The 16,655-nt window shown below is 40.8% G+C and overlaps 1 protein-coding gene across 2 annotated transcripts in view; it reads right to left on the reverse strand.

The window, feature by feature from the left end:
• Nucleotides 1–16,655, reverse strand: part of itga2b (integrin, alpha 2b) — a 64,312-nt gene that overhangs the window by 4,381 nt on the left and 43,276 nt on the right. Inside the window, exons 18-27 of one of the 2 annotated variants that reach the window (XM_060901897.1) lie at nucleotides 14,689–14,793; nucleotides 14,537–14,604; nucleotides 14,277–14,424; nucleotides 13,647–13,739; nucleotides 13,395–13,474; nucleotides 13,160–13,240; nucleotides 12,781–12,886; nucleotides 6,942–7,094; nucleotides 4,366–4,491; nucleotides 1,292–1,405 (exon numbers count right to left, since the gene is read on the reverse strand). In XM_060901897.1, coding sequence (XP_060757880.1) covers nucleotides 1,292–1,405; nucleotides 4,366–4,491; nucleotides 6,942–7,094; nucleotides 12,781–12,886; nucleotides 13,160–13,240; nucleotides 13,395–13,474; nucleotides 13,647–13,739; nucleotides 14,277–14,424; nucleotides 14,537–14,604; nucleotides 14,689–14,793 — 1,074 coding nt within the window. The remainder of the gene's footprint in view (nucleotides 1–1,291; nucleotides 1,406–4,365; nucleotides 4,492–6,941; nucleotides 7,095–12,780; nucleotides 12,887–13,159; nucleotides 13,241–13,394; nucleotides 13,475–13,646; nucleotides 13,740–14,276; nucleotides 14,425–14,536; nucleotides 14,605–14,688; nucleotides 14,794–16,655) is intronic. The other variant, XM_060901898.1, reaches the window with a different exon arrangement.

Raw genomic sequence — 16,655 nt, forward strand, 5'->3', positions numbered from 1 at the left:
TATCAGATATATTCCATTCATTTAGCATGATATTGAACTCATCTTCGACTCATTCAATATCATGCTAACTGAATGGAATATATCTAATAGACCATAAAAAGCCATTATTATTATTATTATACATACACACTCTCTTCATATCAGCATTGTTGAAGGCCAGTGCTAGCTTACCCAGTGCTGTTAGTGCGGCAGTCCAGTTACTTTCCAGCCGGTGTAGCATTCAGCAGTAGTGTTAGCAAAGGCCAACGCTAGCACAATCAAGCTAGTGCTATTGAGAGCTAGTAGCACAGGCTAATGACCGAGAAACTAAGATTTCTGTTGCTTCTTCCATGCACACTTGCCACAGTATTTTTCACTCATACTTAAGTATTCATTTCCCTCTGTAATTTACCTAGTTACTTTTAAAATCTACATCGACAACTACACACAACAGAGCTACCTGGCAGCCAAAATTCTCTCAAAATCTTCCATATTTAACGACGCAAACCTGGCAGCCATGTTTGTTTACAAATTGTCACAGTCACTGGCTAGTGTGGAAGTTTTGCGTCTCCGACATGTGACGCTGTGTTGTCTTGACAACATGTAATATTGTAATAATATTGCACACTCATTCTCCATTGGGTAGAGTGATGTAATACACGAGGATAAGCGATATGCTAACAATATTGCATGCTATCAAACCAAATGAATGAAACCCGCTAGAAGGGAATAGAATACATGTTTTTATTCCGTGGAGAAAGTAGCCTGTATGTATAATAAATCACCGATATTCACTGAGCCTGAGGCAGATAACTGTTTTACTATAAATACTCAGGTGATTATTTAATTTTTTTAAAAATTGTATTTACAAAATTATTTATTTCAAACTTCAAAAGAAGGCATGCAAATGTAATAACAGTGCGGCACAGACTTGTGTCACTTATCTATGCCGACTCACATAAAATACTTTGCTTTGAAATAGATAAAATAAATCACAATTCCACCTTACCATTGAATGGTTTTAAACCAAACTTTGTAGCATCTTTAGTGCTTTTAAAAACAGCATTTTCTTTCATAATTTGTAATTCTTCCTCACTTCCGGTGACAAAGTGATTAGCCGTCATTTTGCCGAGTCACTCGAGGTGATTATAGAGAAATAGTCAGAGTTTCTCGACCAATCAGTGCAGGCGTGTTTTCCTATAATCATGTATGTATTTATATTAATAAATATTAATCAGGATCTTCTGAGTGGGAATCCAACACCCCTTTATTGAAACTGAAACAAATGTGAAATTACTTGTAATTTTCTCACCTGTAAGAAGTTATGAGCCCACAAGCGTGCCGTCACTCTCACTATGGCTCTGGCATCTCTCTGTAGCGCTGGAGCCTCACAACTGAACACTATACATGGGTCAGTGGAGCAATTCTGAACCAAGACAAAAATACAGCTACTTACTGGACCTGCCACAAGCAATTTTCACCTTCACTTTGAATAAAGGTATACAGTTACATACGATAGTTTACATGCCTTTCTCAAAATGACATTTAATCTAAGTTTAGGTTTTACAGATGTTCCTTCATTGTTACAAGTAGCAAATCAAAGAGTGTACATTCAAAAATTAATTTTGAAAGATAATGATTTCAATATTCATCCATCCATCCATCCATCCATCCATCCATCATCTATACCACTTATCCATAAGGCTCGCAGGAGCCAATCTCAGCTGACTTTGGGCAAGAATTGGGGTACACCCTGGACAGGTCACCTATCCATCACAGGGCTAACACGGAGAAACTCACAAGCGATTTAGAATTGCCAGTTGAACTAAGCCACATGTCATTGGACTGTGGGACAAAACCCACGCAGGCACAGGTAGAATACGAAATCTCCGCACAGAAAGGCCCCAGTCAGCCGCAAGGTTCAAACCCAGAACCTTCTTGCTATTAGCAGGGATTAAAGCAAAAAAAAATCCTGAGCCTGAACTTTGTCGACACAGGCAAGAAACTAATATATATATATATATATATATATATATATATATATATATATATATATATATATATATGTGTGTGTGTGTGCACGTGTTTTGGATTGTGTGTTTATTTTCAAGCCATACCAGGGGGTTTGTGGGGGCATGGGATCAGAGATTGCATGAATGGAAAATTAAATTTGACTTTTGAAAATCCAATACCAAAAACGGCCAGAAGATGGCAAAAGTGCATCTACTATATCTACCACCTGTATGTACCACATTTCTTTTGATATCCAGTTTTGGTGCTCAGCGTTGTCCTTAACAAGTAATAAATTAACCTACAGTCACAAGGTGAACTGTTACAAAGGTAGATGAAATTCAGTATGGCATTTAGAGAGCATTAAAAGTTTTAATAATTGAAATAATTTAACAATTTCACCATTTCAATAACTTTGAACATCAGTAGTAGAATGGCAAATTAAATACACAAATGTTATTTAAACCAATAGAACGTTAACATCAAAAACCTTTTTTTGCCCACGCCACCATGCAATTCCGTTTTCTCTCTCTCTCCCTCGCCCTTCTCTCCAACACAAAAGTTCATTTATTTTATTTTTTTTACTTTTTACCCTCTCTCCGTTGAATGGAGCCGTAACGGCGCGAGGTGACTTTCCGTGTCGATCTTCAGCACTGCACCGCATCGAAGCAAGGAAGAAATGAGAGGAGGGGGTAAAGGCTTTCCTTAGACCCGCCCCATTCTTCTTCTGATTGGCTAATACTGTCAGTTTCAGAGCGCTCCTTTACTACCATTGGCTGACAAACACAAGAGGGATTTCGACGGTCATTTTTTTTTTTTTTTTTAATTGCCGTCAATTTATTTTCGATTTATTATTTTTTTAAATCCACGGGCAATCACTACAAACCGGAAATCCGGCATGGTGCCGGAGAACTTTAATCCCTGTATTAGGCAACAATGCTAACCACTGCACCATGCCACATGCCACCCTTCAATACTGATATTGAAAAATACTGAATTCAGTTTTAATATTGACATATCAAAATAATCATTCATACATGATATCAATGTGGACTTTTATTTCACCTGACCTGAAGCTTTTCCCTCCATTGTCTCCCTAATTTAGTTTTGGCCAATTCATATTTGATATCCAACCAATAGAAGCCTTTAAAAACTTTATGGGGCATAGGACAACTAGGGCCTTTGCCCAACATATGGTTTTGCCCAACCAGGGTCTTCTGTCCAATATAAAGATATGCCCATTGGGAGGGCTTCTGCCCAAGCAGGGGCTTCTGCTCAACCAGGGGTTTTTGTCTCATATGGGCTTTGGCCAGCAGCAGATTTAAACCCATAATGGCTTTTGCCCAATTGGAGCTTGTGAACAACATGGACTTTGGCCAACCAGGGGCTTGCACCCAACATGGGGCAATGCCCAAAAAGGGGCTTCTGTTCCACATAGAATTTTAGCCAGCAGGAAGCTCCACATTGGGCTTTGCCCATAAGCAGGCTAAAACGCATCATGGGACTTTGCCCAACAGGAGGCTTTTGCTTTTTCCCCAAAATGAGACATTGCCCAATAAGAGAATCTGCTTTACAATGGGCTTTGCCCAGAAGCAGGTGCCTGGAGTTTTGCCTGTTTGGAAGCTTTAATCCAACCATGGTACTTGCCAAATCAGGGTTTTCTGCCCTGCCAGGTTGTATGTCCCCCTAGGGGCTTTGCTCAGCAGGAGGCTTTGACAATCATGAAACTTGGTTTGCAGGCTGCAACTTGACCCCTACTTGGGTCTGCAGCTAGATACTACATCCATATGAAAAATGTATTATTTTAAAATCTGAATAAAGCAACAATTTTTTACTGTTCACATTTTTACAGTACACAGTAATTTTTTAATAAATTTACAGTATATTACAGTTACTTTTATATCTGTCTCTAAGGTCTTTTCACATGAAAACAGCAGTTGTAGTGCATCTTTAAGCATTGCATAGGCTCCTCCACAAGAAACCAAAAATTGCAATTTATTTGTACAGGCCAGATCAACAGAGAAATATGCACTCAATATCAAATTAGAAGCAAATACAAAGCACCCACAGTTTAGTCCACAGTGTTCTGTATGCTACTGGTGCTGGAATTTTGATATTTTTGATGATAGCCCCCTCTGATGGTGTGCATTTGTAAATACACCTACTTCGGTCATTCAAGAAAACAATGCCAAGCTGAACCGCTGAGGGTTAAGAGCCTTGCTTAAGCCACCAGGTTGTTTGGGTACTGTTGACTTCCTACACTTGTCTTTCCTTGCACAATTTCTCACATTTAAACTCCTGCACAGGTTATACCTGGAAAACCTCCATCCACCCTTTAGTACCCTATGTGTCTGATGAAGGTTAATAAGTCCTTACCACGTGCACGGTTTTTCTGTTATACTGCTCAGGCTGCTCCTGTGCTTCCTGCTCCTGCTGCTGCACCTCTCGTTTGTTAAAATGATGAATAGGACCTATAGTTGTAATGAACTCTGGTGGCACAAGCTATGGGTAAGAACAGGAAGAGTGCAGGCAGGTATTAGTAAGAAACTGAGAACCTACAGCTTTTCTGTGCACATGTTACAGATGTTCTATCATACAGGAAATGAATACATATATAATTGTATTGTATTTTGTGGCAACGTTGATGTCGGACATGGGATTCATGGATCAATACTTTCACGTTAAATTGATTTTGCATGGAATCATGACTATGCATTTTTTCTCTCCAGTAATTTACAGTAATGTAAGTGTAACTAAGAACAACAAATTCAGTGTTTCTCAAAAAAATGACAATATAAGGCCATGTAAGATGTGTTTGGATATCAAGATATACAACCCCAGTTCCAAAAAAGTTGGGATGCTGTGTAAACTGTAAATAAAAACATCTCATCTCATTATCTCTAGCCGCTTTATCCTTCTACAGGGTCGCAGGCAAGCTGGAGCCTATCCCAGCTGACTACGGGCGAAAGGCCCTGGACAAGTCGCCAGGTCATCACAGGGCTGACACATAGACACAGACAACCATTCACACTCACACCTACGGTCAATTTAGAGTCACCAGTTAACCTAACCTGCATGTCTTTGGACTGTGGGGGAAACCAGAGCACCCGGAGGAAACCCACGCGGACACGGGGAGAACATGCAAACTCCACACAGAAAGGCCCTCGCCGGCCCCGGGGCTCGAACCCAGGACCTTCTTGCTGTGAGGCGACAGCGCTAACCACTACACCACCGTGCCGCCCCTAAATAAAAACATAATGCAATAATTTGCAAATCATGGAAACGCTATATTTCATTGAAAATAGTACAAAGACAACATATCACATGTTGAAACTGAGAAATTATATATATATATTTAAAATATATGCTCATTTTGAATTTGATGTCAGCAACACGTTTCAGAAAAACTGGGACGGGGCAACAAAAGACTGAAAAAGTTGTGTAATGCTTAAAAAAAGCCTAATTTGGTTAATTGGTAACAGGTCAGTAACATGATTGGGTATAAAAAGAGCATCCCAGAGAGGCGGAGTCTCTCAGAAGTAAAGATGGGGTGGGGTTCACCACTCTGTGAAAGACTGCTTGGGCTGTCAGTGCAACAACTTAAGAATAACGTTCCTCAGTGTAAAATTGCAAAGAATTTGGGGCTCACATCATCTATGGTCCATAATATCATGAAAAGATTCAGAGACTCTGGAGAAATCTCTGTATGCAAGAGACAAGGCTGAAAACTGACATTGGATGCCTGTGATCTTCAGGCCCTCAGGCGACACTGCATTAAAAGCAGACATGTGTCTGTAGTGGAAATCACTGGATGGGATCAGGAACACTTCAGAAAACCATCGTCTGTGAAAACAGTTCATTACTGCATCCACAAATGCAAGTTAAAACCAGATATAAACAACATCCAGAAACACCGCCACCTTCTCTGGGCCCGAGCTCTTTTATGATGGACTGAGGCGAAGTGGAAAATTGTCCTGAGGTCTGACGAATCAAAAGTAGAAATTCTTCTTAGAAATCATGGACACCACGTCCTTCAGGCTAAAGAGGAGAGGGACCATTTGGCTTGTTATCAGTGCACAGTTCAAAAGCCAGCATCTGTGATGGTATGAGGGGGCATTAGTGCACATGACATGGGTAGCTTGTACATCTGGGAAGGCATCATTAATGCTGAATGATATATGCATGTTTCAGAGCAATATGCTGCCATCCAGACAAAATCTTTTTCAGGGAAGGTCTTCCTTCTTTCAGCAAGACAATGCCAAACCGCTTTCTGCACAAATTAAAACTGCATGGCCCCATAGTAAAAGAGTCCAGGTGCTAAACTGGCCTGCCTGCAGTCCAGACCTGTCTCCCATTTAAAACATTTGGCACATTATGAAGCGCAAAATATAACAAAGGAGACCCTGAACTGTTGAGCGACTGAAATTGTATATCAGGCAAGAATGGGACAACATTTCTCTTTCAAAATGACAGCAATTGGTCTCCTCAGTTCCCAAATGTTTACAGAATGTTGTTAAAACATAGAGGTGATGCAACACAGTGGTAAACATGCTCTTGTCCCAACTTTTTTGAAACGTGTTGCTGACATCAAATTCAAAATGAGCATATATACTTTTGAAAAACAGTAAAATTTCTCAGTTTCAACATTTGGTATGTTGTCTTTGTACTATTTTCAATGAAATATAGGGTTTCCATGATTTGCAAACTGTCGAATTCTGTTTTTATTTACAGTTTACACAACATCCCAACTTTTTTGGAATTGGGGTTGTAATATTCATATAAATTAGTATGTCAGAAGTGAAAAATTGTCCCAAGGTCTGACGAATCAAAATTAGAAATGTAGCAACATAAAATTTTCACAAATCTTATTTCTGAGTCAAAAACAGATTTATATTGTAAACCTGAAATTATAATGAAAAGAAAAATGAATAGAAAAGAGGTGGTACTCTCACCCTGAGTGGATCAATCTCGGAAGGGTGTGTGCTGCATGTCAGGAGCTCCTCTGAAGCGCTGGTGAACACATAGAGCACACGAGAGCCATTGTGCTGTACTGGAAAATGTAGTTCCAGCCTTGCACTGACTGCGCTCGGCCCTTTATTCCTTAACTGACAGCACAAAGGAGCATGGGTAAATTGTTTATTCGATGATCTACAGTAAATCATAAAAGAGGGAAGCATGTTTTGCATGTGTGATGCCTCCTGAGAGTTATAACACATAGAATTAGGATATAAAATCAACACAAATAACACTTGGTTTTCGCTTATCCAAAGGGAAGAATCTGTATTATTAGTACATTCAAATTAGGCAGGAAGCTGGAGACAGAGTCTCATCTCATTATCTCTAGCCGCTTTATCCTGTTCTACAGGGTCGCAGGCAAGCTGGAGCCTATCCCAGCTGACTACGGGTGAAAGGCGGGGTACACCCTGGACAAGTCGCCAGGTCATCACAGGGCTGACACATAGACACAGACAACCATTCACACTCACATTCACACCTACGGCCAATTTAGAGTCACCAGTTAACCTAACCTGCATGTCTTTGGACTGTGGGGGAAACCGGAGCACCCGGAGGAAACCCACACGGACACGGGGAGAACATGCAAACTCCGCACAGAAAGGCCCTCGCCGGCCACGGGGCTCGAACCCGGACCTTCTTGCTGTGAGGCGACAGCGCCAACCACTACACCACCGTGCCGCCCCCTGGAGACAGAGTATCTATTTAAAATAAGATTCCTCAAGGAAGAGTCATAAGTAGAATCACTTCTCCTTAACAGAAAAAAAATTATAAAAAACAATTTTGATGTCTTAAAAGGTTACACTTCAAAATGGTTTCCTCAAAATCCTAAAGGGGACATATTGACTATTTGCAGTTGGTTGAAACCCATTATAGTTAGAATCCATTTGTTGAAACATAACCTATTAGTCCAGTATAACCACTCAGTAGCTTTATAAAACGTTCGTCGCTTTAACTAGGTTCACACTGGAAAGTGATGTATCTACAGCATTTCTAAACTCTTGAAAAAAAAATTATCATGTCGAACTGGAAATGTCGCTCTGGAAGGTTTCCTAAAGGTTCAATGTAGAATCTTATAGTTGAGGAAGAAAGGATTCAAATTGCACCCCATATTAGGAAGATAAAAGCCCTGAACTATCTAAAAACCCACTTGCTTTTCTGAGAGGACTCTTCCCAGCATTGTAGTCGAGTCACTAAACCTCAAATCCGAGTCCGGTCTCAAATCTCCAGTGTTCAAGTCCAAGTCGTTAAAGAAAATTTCGAGTTGAGTCCGAGTCCACTATTGATCCGAGTCGAGTCCGAGTCAAGTCCACTATTGATCTGAGAAGAGTCCAACACAAATGACACAGCTGTCACACACGCACACCCTCTAAAACACATTGATAGCATTGAGTAGTGTGAAGATGTATGTCCCATATCATAGTCTACAATAAATTCACACAAAAAAAAGATATCTTCTATCAGGAATATTTAGGAAAAGGCTGGTGGCATTAATTTTAAGCATCCAGGTCAAAAACATAACACTCTCACAAAACACTCTAATGTGCTTTATTGGAACAAATGCACTTGTGTGCATTTCAAAAACATAACCATGTTACACAAAAATGATGCACGTCAAAAACAAAAGCTTTGACTCTGACACTATTCTCTCCAGGCACTTTTGCTCTATTCACGTTAGTTTGTTCCTGAACATGATGTATGAATAGGTGAATGTGCATTCTCTTGCACAAAATTAGTGTAAAAATTAATGTAGATATAAATATCTTATGCCAAATTATTGTGCCATGTTACAAAAAAAAAAAAAATCAGAGTCCTCGTCTCCAATTTGAGAGTCCAAATGCAGTTAATGCACGAGTCCAAGTCCGAGTCATCAGTGCTCAAGTCCAAGTCAAGTCACTAGACCTTAAAATTAGGGCACAAGTCGGACTCAAGTCCAAGTCCTGGACTTGAGTACTACAAACCTAACTCTTCCTAAAATATTCAGTTGTTCTCCATAGAACAATTAAGGAAAGGACAAACCATAGAACCCTTTAGGGTTCCAGCTGGAACTTCTTTTTCTAAGAGTATGTGGCAGTCTTGGAGCAGTTGAAGGTTAGGAGTCTTAATGGCACAATGATAATCTGCCAGTGCTTGGTACTGAACTAACAATGACAGAGTCACTGCGACAGAACATTTACTGCAAAGCTACCACCACATCTTAAAACTATTTTTTAATGTTTGAACATTCACACATTCATTCACCTTCAGTAACCACTTTATCCTGGTCTGGGTAGCAGTGGATTTGGAACCTATCCCAGGAACAATGGGCAGATGGCAGGAATACAATACAGATGGGATGCCAGTATACCACAGGCCACAGACATTCACCCACTCATTCTTCTTCTGGCTGCTCCCGTTAGGGGTCGCCACAGTGGATCTGTTCTGCATATTTGACTTAGTACAGGTTTTGCACCAGATGCCCTTCCTGATGCAACCTTTCCCAATCTATCCGGGCTTGGAACTGGCACTAAGTATGTACTCACTTGTACAACCCTAGTGGCTAGGTATTTTACCTAACCTGCATGTCTTTAAACTGTGGAGGAAACCAGAGCACCTGGAAGAAACCCACACAGACATGGGGAGAACATGCAAACCCCACACAGAAAGGCCCTCGTTGGCCATGAGGCTCGAATCCAGAACCTTGTTGCTGTGAGGCAACAGTGCTAACTACTGCACTACCGTGCCACCCAGTCACACACTCATTTACACACAGTCACACCTAAGCTGTGGCCTAATGGTTAGAGATGCAGCTTTGGGCCCAAAAGGTCACTGGTTTGATTCCCTGGACCAGCAGGAATGGCTGAAGTGCCCTTAAGCAAGGCCCCTAACTCCAGGCTGCTCTGGGTGTGTTGTATATTGCTCTGGATAAGAGTGTCTGCTAAATGCCTGTAATATAATTGACTTTCTGTTACCGGTACATTTTTGTGATGTGAGAGGAGAACAAGGAATCCAGAGAAAATCTGGGCACCTGTGAAACATCACATAGTAACTCAGAATCAGGATTGACACCCAACCATGGCAAATGACTGTAGATACTTGTCTTTCTTTTTTTAAAAACATTTTTATGATTTTGAAGTTCACTGTGATGGTGATTAACGGCCATGCAAGACTGAACAGATTTTCCACAAAAAAATTATTTATATATATATACACACACACACAGTTAGGTCCATATATATTTGGACACTGACACAAATTTTCTTTTTTTACCTGTTTACTGAAACATATTCAAGTTATAGTTATATAATGGACATGGGCATAAAGTCCAGACTTTCAGCTTTCATTTGAGGGTATCCACATTAAAATTGGATGAAGGGTTTAGGAGTTTCAGCTCCTTAACATGTGCCGCCCTGTTTTTAAAGGGACCAAAAGTAATTGGACAATTGACTCAAAGGCTATTTCATGGGCAAGTGTGGGCAATTCCTTTGTTATGTCATTCTCAATTAAGCAGATAAAAGGCCTGGAGTTGATTTGAGGTGTGGTGCTTGCATTTGGAAGATTTTGCTGTGAAGAAAACATGCGGTCAAAGGAGCTCTCCATGCAGGTGAAACAAGCCATCCTTAAGCTGCGAAAACAGAAAAAAAAACCATCCAAGAAATTGCTACAATATTAGGAGTGGCAAAATCTACAGTTTGGTACATCCTGAGAAGGAAAGAAAGCACTGGTGAACTCATCAATGCAGAGAGACCTGAACACCCACAGAAGACAACAGTGGTGGATGATCGCAGAATAATTTCCATGGTGAAGAGAAACCCCTTCACAACAGCCAACCAAGTGAACAACACTCTCCAGGAGGTAGGCCTATCAATATCCAAATCTACCATAAAGAGAAGACTGCATGAAAGTAAATACAGAGGGTTCACTGCACGGTGCAAGCCACTCATAAGCCTCAAGAATAAAAAGGCTAGATTGGACTTTGCTAAAAAACATCTAAAAAAGCCAGCACAGTTCTGGAAGAACATTCTTTGGACAGATGAAACCAAGATCAACCTCTACCTGAATGATGGAAAGAAAAAAGTATGGCGAAGGCGTGGTACAACTCATGATCCAAAGCATACCACATCATCTGTAAAACATGGCGGAGGCAGTGTGATGGCTTGGGCATGCATGGCTGCTAGTGGCACTGGGTCACTAGTGTTTATTGATGATGTGACACAGGACAGAAGCAGCCGGATGGATTCTGAGGTATTCAGAGACATACTGTGTGCTCAAATCCAGCCAAATGCAGCCAAACTGATTGGTCGGTGTTTCATAATACAGATGGACAATGACCTAGTCTGGTTAACACCAGACCATATCACAAGTGAAATATGGTCTGGAATCCGCCTATTGAATTTCTCGTAGGGGAGGTGTGGTTTACGATTGTCAACGGCCGTTTATTGGACGTTGTGAATGTCTATCATTTGGCGTATACGTAGCCCATGGCCAATCATGGCAGTTGTACCCGGTGACGTAGTTAGAGCGACGAAGAAGACGAAGAGGCGAAGAAGAGAAGGAAAGAGAAGGCAAAACAAAAATAGGAAAACAATGGCACTGAACGATTACTGCCGTTTGTGCAAGACAAATATGAGAGAAGCTGGTTTGGTTAGTTTGGTTCGTATCGCTCGCCGCCATGTTAAATGTGATCCGTAAACAGTCCCAAATAAACTACAAGCTTCCGTTTGTCGAGTAGTACGCGTCACCATCTTTCCACCCCTCCCCACTCTCTGATTGGCTCCCTAACTCAGGCGAGCCTTTAGACCATAGTTTCCATGCTGTCTTTTCAGATCGGAACGATTGTGCAAAGCAGCATGGGATTTCCCAGGCTAACAATGACCCAAAACATAAAGCCAAAGCAACCCAGGAGTTTATTAAAGCAAAGAAGTGGAATATTCTTGAATGGCCAAGTCAGTCACCTGATCTCAACCCAATTGAGCATGCATTTCACTTGTTAAAGACTAAACTTCAGACAGAAAGGCCCACAAACGGACAGCAACTGAAAACCGCTGCAGTAAAGGCCTGGCAGAGCATTAAAAAGGAGGAAACACAGCGTCTGGTGATGTCCGTGAGTTCAAGACTTCAGGCAGTCATTGCCAACAAAGGGTTTTCAACCAAGTATTAGAAATGAACATTTTATTTACAATGATTTAATTTGTCCAATTACTTTTGAGCCCCTGAAATGAAGGGATTGTGTTTTAAAAAATGCTTTAGTTCCTCACATTTTTATGCAATCATTTTGTTCAACCCACTGAATTAAAGCTGAAAGTCTGAACTTCAACTGCATCTGAATTGTTTTGTTCAAAATTCATTGTGGTAATGTACAGAACCAAAATTAGAAAAATGTTGTCTCTGTCCAAATATTTATGGACCTAACTGTATAGCAGGGCAGCACGGTGGTGTACTGGTTAGCACTGTTGCCTCACAGCAAGAAGGTTCGAACCCAGTGGCCGACGGGGGCCTTTATGTGTGGAGTTTGCATGTTCTCCCCATGTCCGTGTAGGTTTCCTCCAGGTGCTCCGGTTTCCCCCAAAGGCATGCAGGTTAGGCTAATTGGTGGCTCTATATTGACTGTAGGTGTGAATGGTTGACTGTATCTACCGTATGTGTCTGCCCTGCGATGACCTGGTGACTTGTCCAGGGTGTACCCTGCCTCTCGCCCATAGTCAGCTGGGATAGGCTCCAGCTTGCCTGTGACCCTGTAGAACAGGATAAGTGGCTACAGATAATGGATGGATATATATATTGCACTTTCTGTGACACCTCATAAACATGCTCTACAAGGGGGCCCACATCCTCCAAATTTTCTGGGGGATTTTTTGGTTCCCAGTTGGCAATTGGTAACATGCACTCAGAAGGAGAAGAGACTCTGCAATGAAAAAGAAAAAAAAATTACAATGCTTCATAACTACAGTATGCTAATCTGTACTTACAAAGCATTCATGAGTCAGATTCTTAACAATTGCATTAATAATAACATTTACGTAAATTAATGCAGTTGTGCAGAGAATATCAAACATTGAACAACAATGCTAAGTGGTTTAGAGGTATTGTGACTCTATAACAACAACAAAAACAACAACAAAAACACCACAAATGTTGCCTTCTCACTTGAGGATCAACAGGTTCAAACTAAACTCACCCCTGCATCTCCAGCAAAGCCTCAGCCTGAACATTGATCTTCACTTCCACTGCATTGCTGTTTGGGTTCTGACTGTTCTTGCTATTGATTAATGACGGTGAACGAGAACAAACAATCAAGCAACATTGCAAAAAGCAAACTTCAAAAAGCAACTCAAGCTAACAGACTATTGTGAAGTATAGTAATTATATTGAAGGGTCTTCCAAGCACCATGGTGAATAATGAATGTTCTTGCCTTTTAATTTGTAAATGGAAGGACACATGGGTCTCGACATCCTCCAGCCCACCCATGCTGAAGTACAGGCCGGCCATGATCTACAAAAGAGTTCAAAGAGACACAAAAGCACATAATATTCCAGTAAGTGAAATGTGTGTGTTTTAAAATGACTTGGGAAGGAAAACAAACAAACAAATAAACAACAACAAAAAAAACCACACACTCAAACATGTGTTAATATCTAAGCATGATGCAGAGCTCTGTTTTTACCTTCTGTTCAGCTTTCATTGGGTTGCCCAGTTCACACACCACAACGGCAGAACCATTATCTTTCTTCAGACCACAAAGAAGACGACTAAAGCCCTGCAATATGAACCAAAATATTGGAATATAACCATGTTTTGTGTAGTTACAGGTTTTAGGATTTATAGGACATTTACAGGAGATTGTGGCACATTTTGACTCGACTAAAACATGTATAATTGTAGCCATTTAACAAGCATTTATGGAAGGAGTCTCCAGTGTCAGTGCTTTGTAGCAGTCATAGGCGCTTTATAGCTTTTCCTAATTCATCAGGATGGCAGACTTTGCTCTCAGTAATATGATAAGCTAACAAACAGAGCATAATTTTAACTTGGCAATGTTTAAATTGTGCCAGCAGGTCAAAATGATAGTTAGAAGCATTTCACAAGAAATGAACAAAAATAATTAGTTTTGAGTTGATAAAATGTGGAAGCTGTTCATGGAATAGAGTTTGGTGTCTCCAGGAACCCAAACTCAATATGAAGGATAAATAAGCCATTTCTCTGTGAGTGTATTTCTTCCCACTGATTATTGGTGTCCAGCCAAGCACGCTTCAAGCATGCAAGTTTAGTTTAGAGTGAGAGAAATAGCATTCACCTCCTCGTCACTTAACACACCCTGATAGTGTGTTTGAGGTGGAAGATGGACAAATAGTTCTGTCTCATATGCTCCTTCACCATGATTCTCAGCAGTGATGATCAGGAGAGCTGGGTTCTCATCCCCAATCAGGATAGGATCTGTGCGCCTGTCAGGGTAGAACAGAGGGAATAAAATAAGGATAACTTCTGTCATGGCAAAAAAAAAAACGCACAAAAAAAGTAATAGTCTTTTCATGTAAAAGTGACTCCAATGCTTACGCTTCAGCTGTAAGATTCAATTCAGGGATGCAGATGTTATCATCACCGCAGTCAAGAACAATCTGTGTCTGTAGAGAGAGGGAACACTTTTTGCTTTTTTTTACTGTCACTAAAGAAGAAAATTTCTGTGCCATTAGACTCGCATTTCCCACCTGACTGGCTGCAACATTTTGTCCATGTAATATTGCTTCATGGGTGTTGTCCAGGCTATAGTTCAGTGAGATGAAGATAGGGCTCAGCTTGTCCTTGAACTCTGGCTAAAGTTGTATAAAGAAGAGATACATAAGGAGACTTTGTTGATGTGAAAGACTCAAATTAAATCAGGCCGGTATAAATATTAAGATTCGAATCAACACCAAAATAGAAGCTATTCATCTCATTATCTCTAGCCGCTTCATCCTGTTCTACAGGGTCGCAGGCAAGCTGGAGCCTATCCCAGCTGACTATGGGCGAAAGACGGGTACACCCTGGACAAGTCGCCAGGTCATCACAGAGCTGACACATAGACACAGACAACCATTCACACTCACATTCACACCTACGGTCAATTTAGAGTCACCAGTTAACCTAACCTGCATGTCTTTGGACTGTGGGGGAAACCAAAGCACCCGGAGGAAACCCACGCGGACACAGGGAGAACATGCAAACTTCGCACAGAAAGGCCCTCGTCAGCCACGGGGCTCGAACCCGGACCTTCTTGCTGTGAGGCAACAGCGCTAACCACTACACCACCGTGCCGCCCGAAGCTATTCATCTCATCTCATCTCATTATCTCTAGCCGCTTTATCCTGTTCTACAGGGTTGCAGGCAAGCTGGAGCCTATCCCAGCTGACTACGGGCGAAAGGCGGGGTACACCCTGGACAAGTCGCCAGGTCATCACAGGGCTGACACATAGACACAGACAACCATTCACACTCACATTCACACCTACGGTCAATTTAGAGTCACCAGTTAACCTAACCTGCATGTCTTTGGACTGTGGGGGAAACCGGAGCACCCGGAGGAAACCCACGCGGACACGGGGAGAACATGCAAACTCCGCACAGAAAGGCCCTCGCCGGCCACGGGGCTCGAACCCAGACCTTCTTGCTGTGAGGCGACAGCGCTAACCACTACACCACCGTGCCGCCCAGTCATATATATATATATATATATATATATATATATATATATATATATATATATATATATATATATATATATATATATATAATATTGCCCCCCCCAAAAAAAAAACTTCCTGGCCCACCCTGTTAGTGGGAGCTGGATCCGGCCCTGACTCTTGATATCCGTTTTCAAACACTGACACAGTGGGTCCAAATGTCTCAGACCATTAATGACAATGCTTGTATTTTGCATACTTTTCTAAATTCATACAGTTATTTACATTGCAAATTATATTACTGGCAACAACATGAGTGAAAAGTACAATCTTTGAAATATGTGCACAAATATCTGAATTCCTTAGCAGCTGGTATGTTCCACTTTGTGCTTTAGTGACAGTGTGCACTCAACCTGGCATGGACTCTACAAGTTTTGTGCAAAACCATATGATTAAATTTAGATAAAATTCGGAGCGTCGTTTATACGCATGCTTCAGTAGGAGAGATTAGGCATGAAAAATATCTGACCTTTTGCACAAAACAGTTAACATGATCAATAGCACATCAATATCTTAAATATTCAAGCTATCGAACTTTTACTTTCTTCGTTTTAAACTTCAAAAGTTACGTTTGTTTCCAATTTTAAATGAAAATTAAATTTCAAGCTGGTCTCAGACTTTTGGACCCCACTGTAAGTTAATATATATATTTTATCCATTTTGTACATTTAATCCATGGGACAAAATATATATTGACCTACAGTGGGGTCCAAAAGGGTCCGTGTACTTTTTCGTTCATTCATTATTTTATTTTGGAATGAAAGACGAAATTTAAAAAAGGGTGCAGCTTGGTGTTTTATTTTAAACAATACAAGCAGAAATGGCTCTATTTTGTTTTCGAAATGTATTGCCATCATCAAATAGTAGTATTAGAAAAGTGGACAACATTTCTGATCGTTTTCTTATTTTGTAATATTCATTTATTCCTTTATTGAATTTCATACGCCTCCATATGC

This window comes from Neoarius graeffei, chromosome 20, assembly GCF_027579695.1.
Source record: "Neoarius graeffei isolate fNeoGra1 chromosome 20, fNeoGra1.pri, whole genome shotgun sequence".
In the NCBI taxonomy this organism is placed as follows: Eukaryota; Metazoa; Chordata; class Actinopteri; order Siluriformes; family Ariidae; genus Neoarius; species Neoarius graeffei.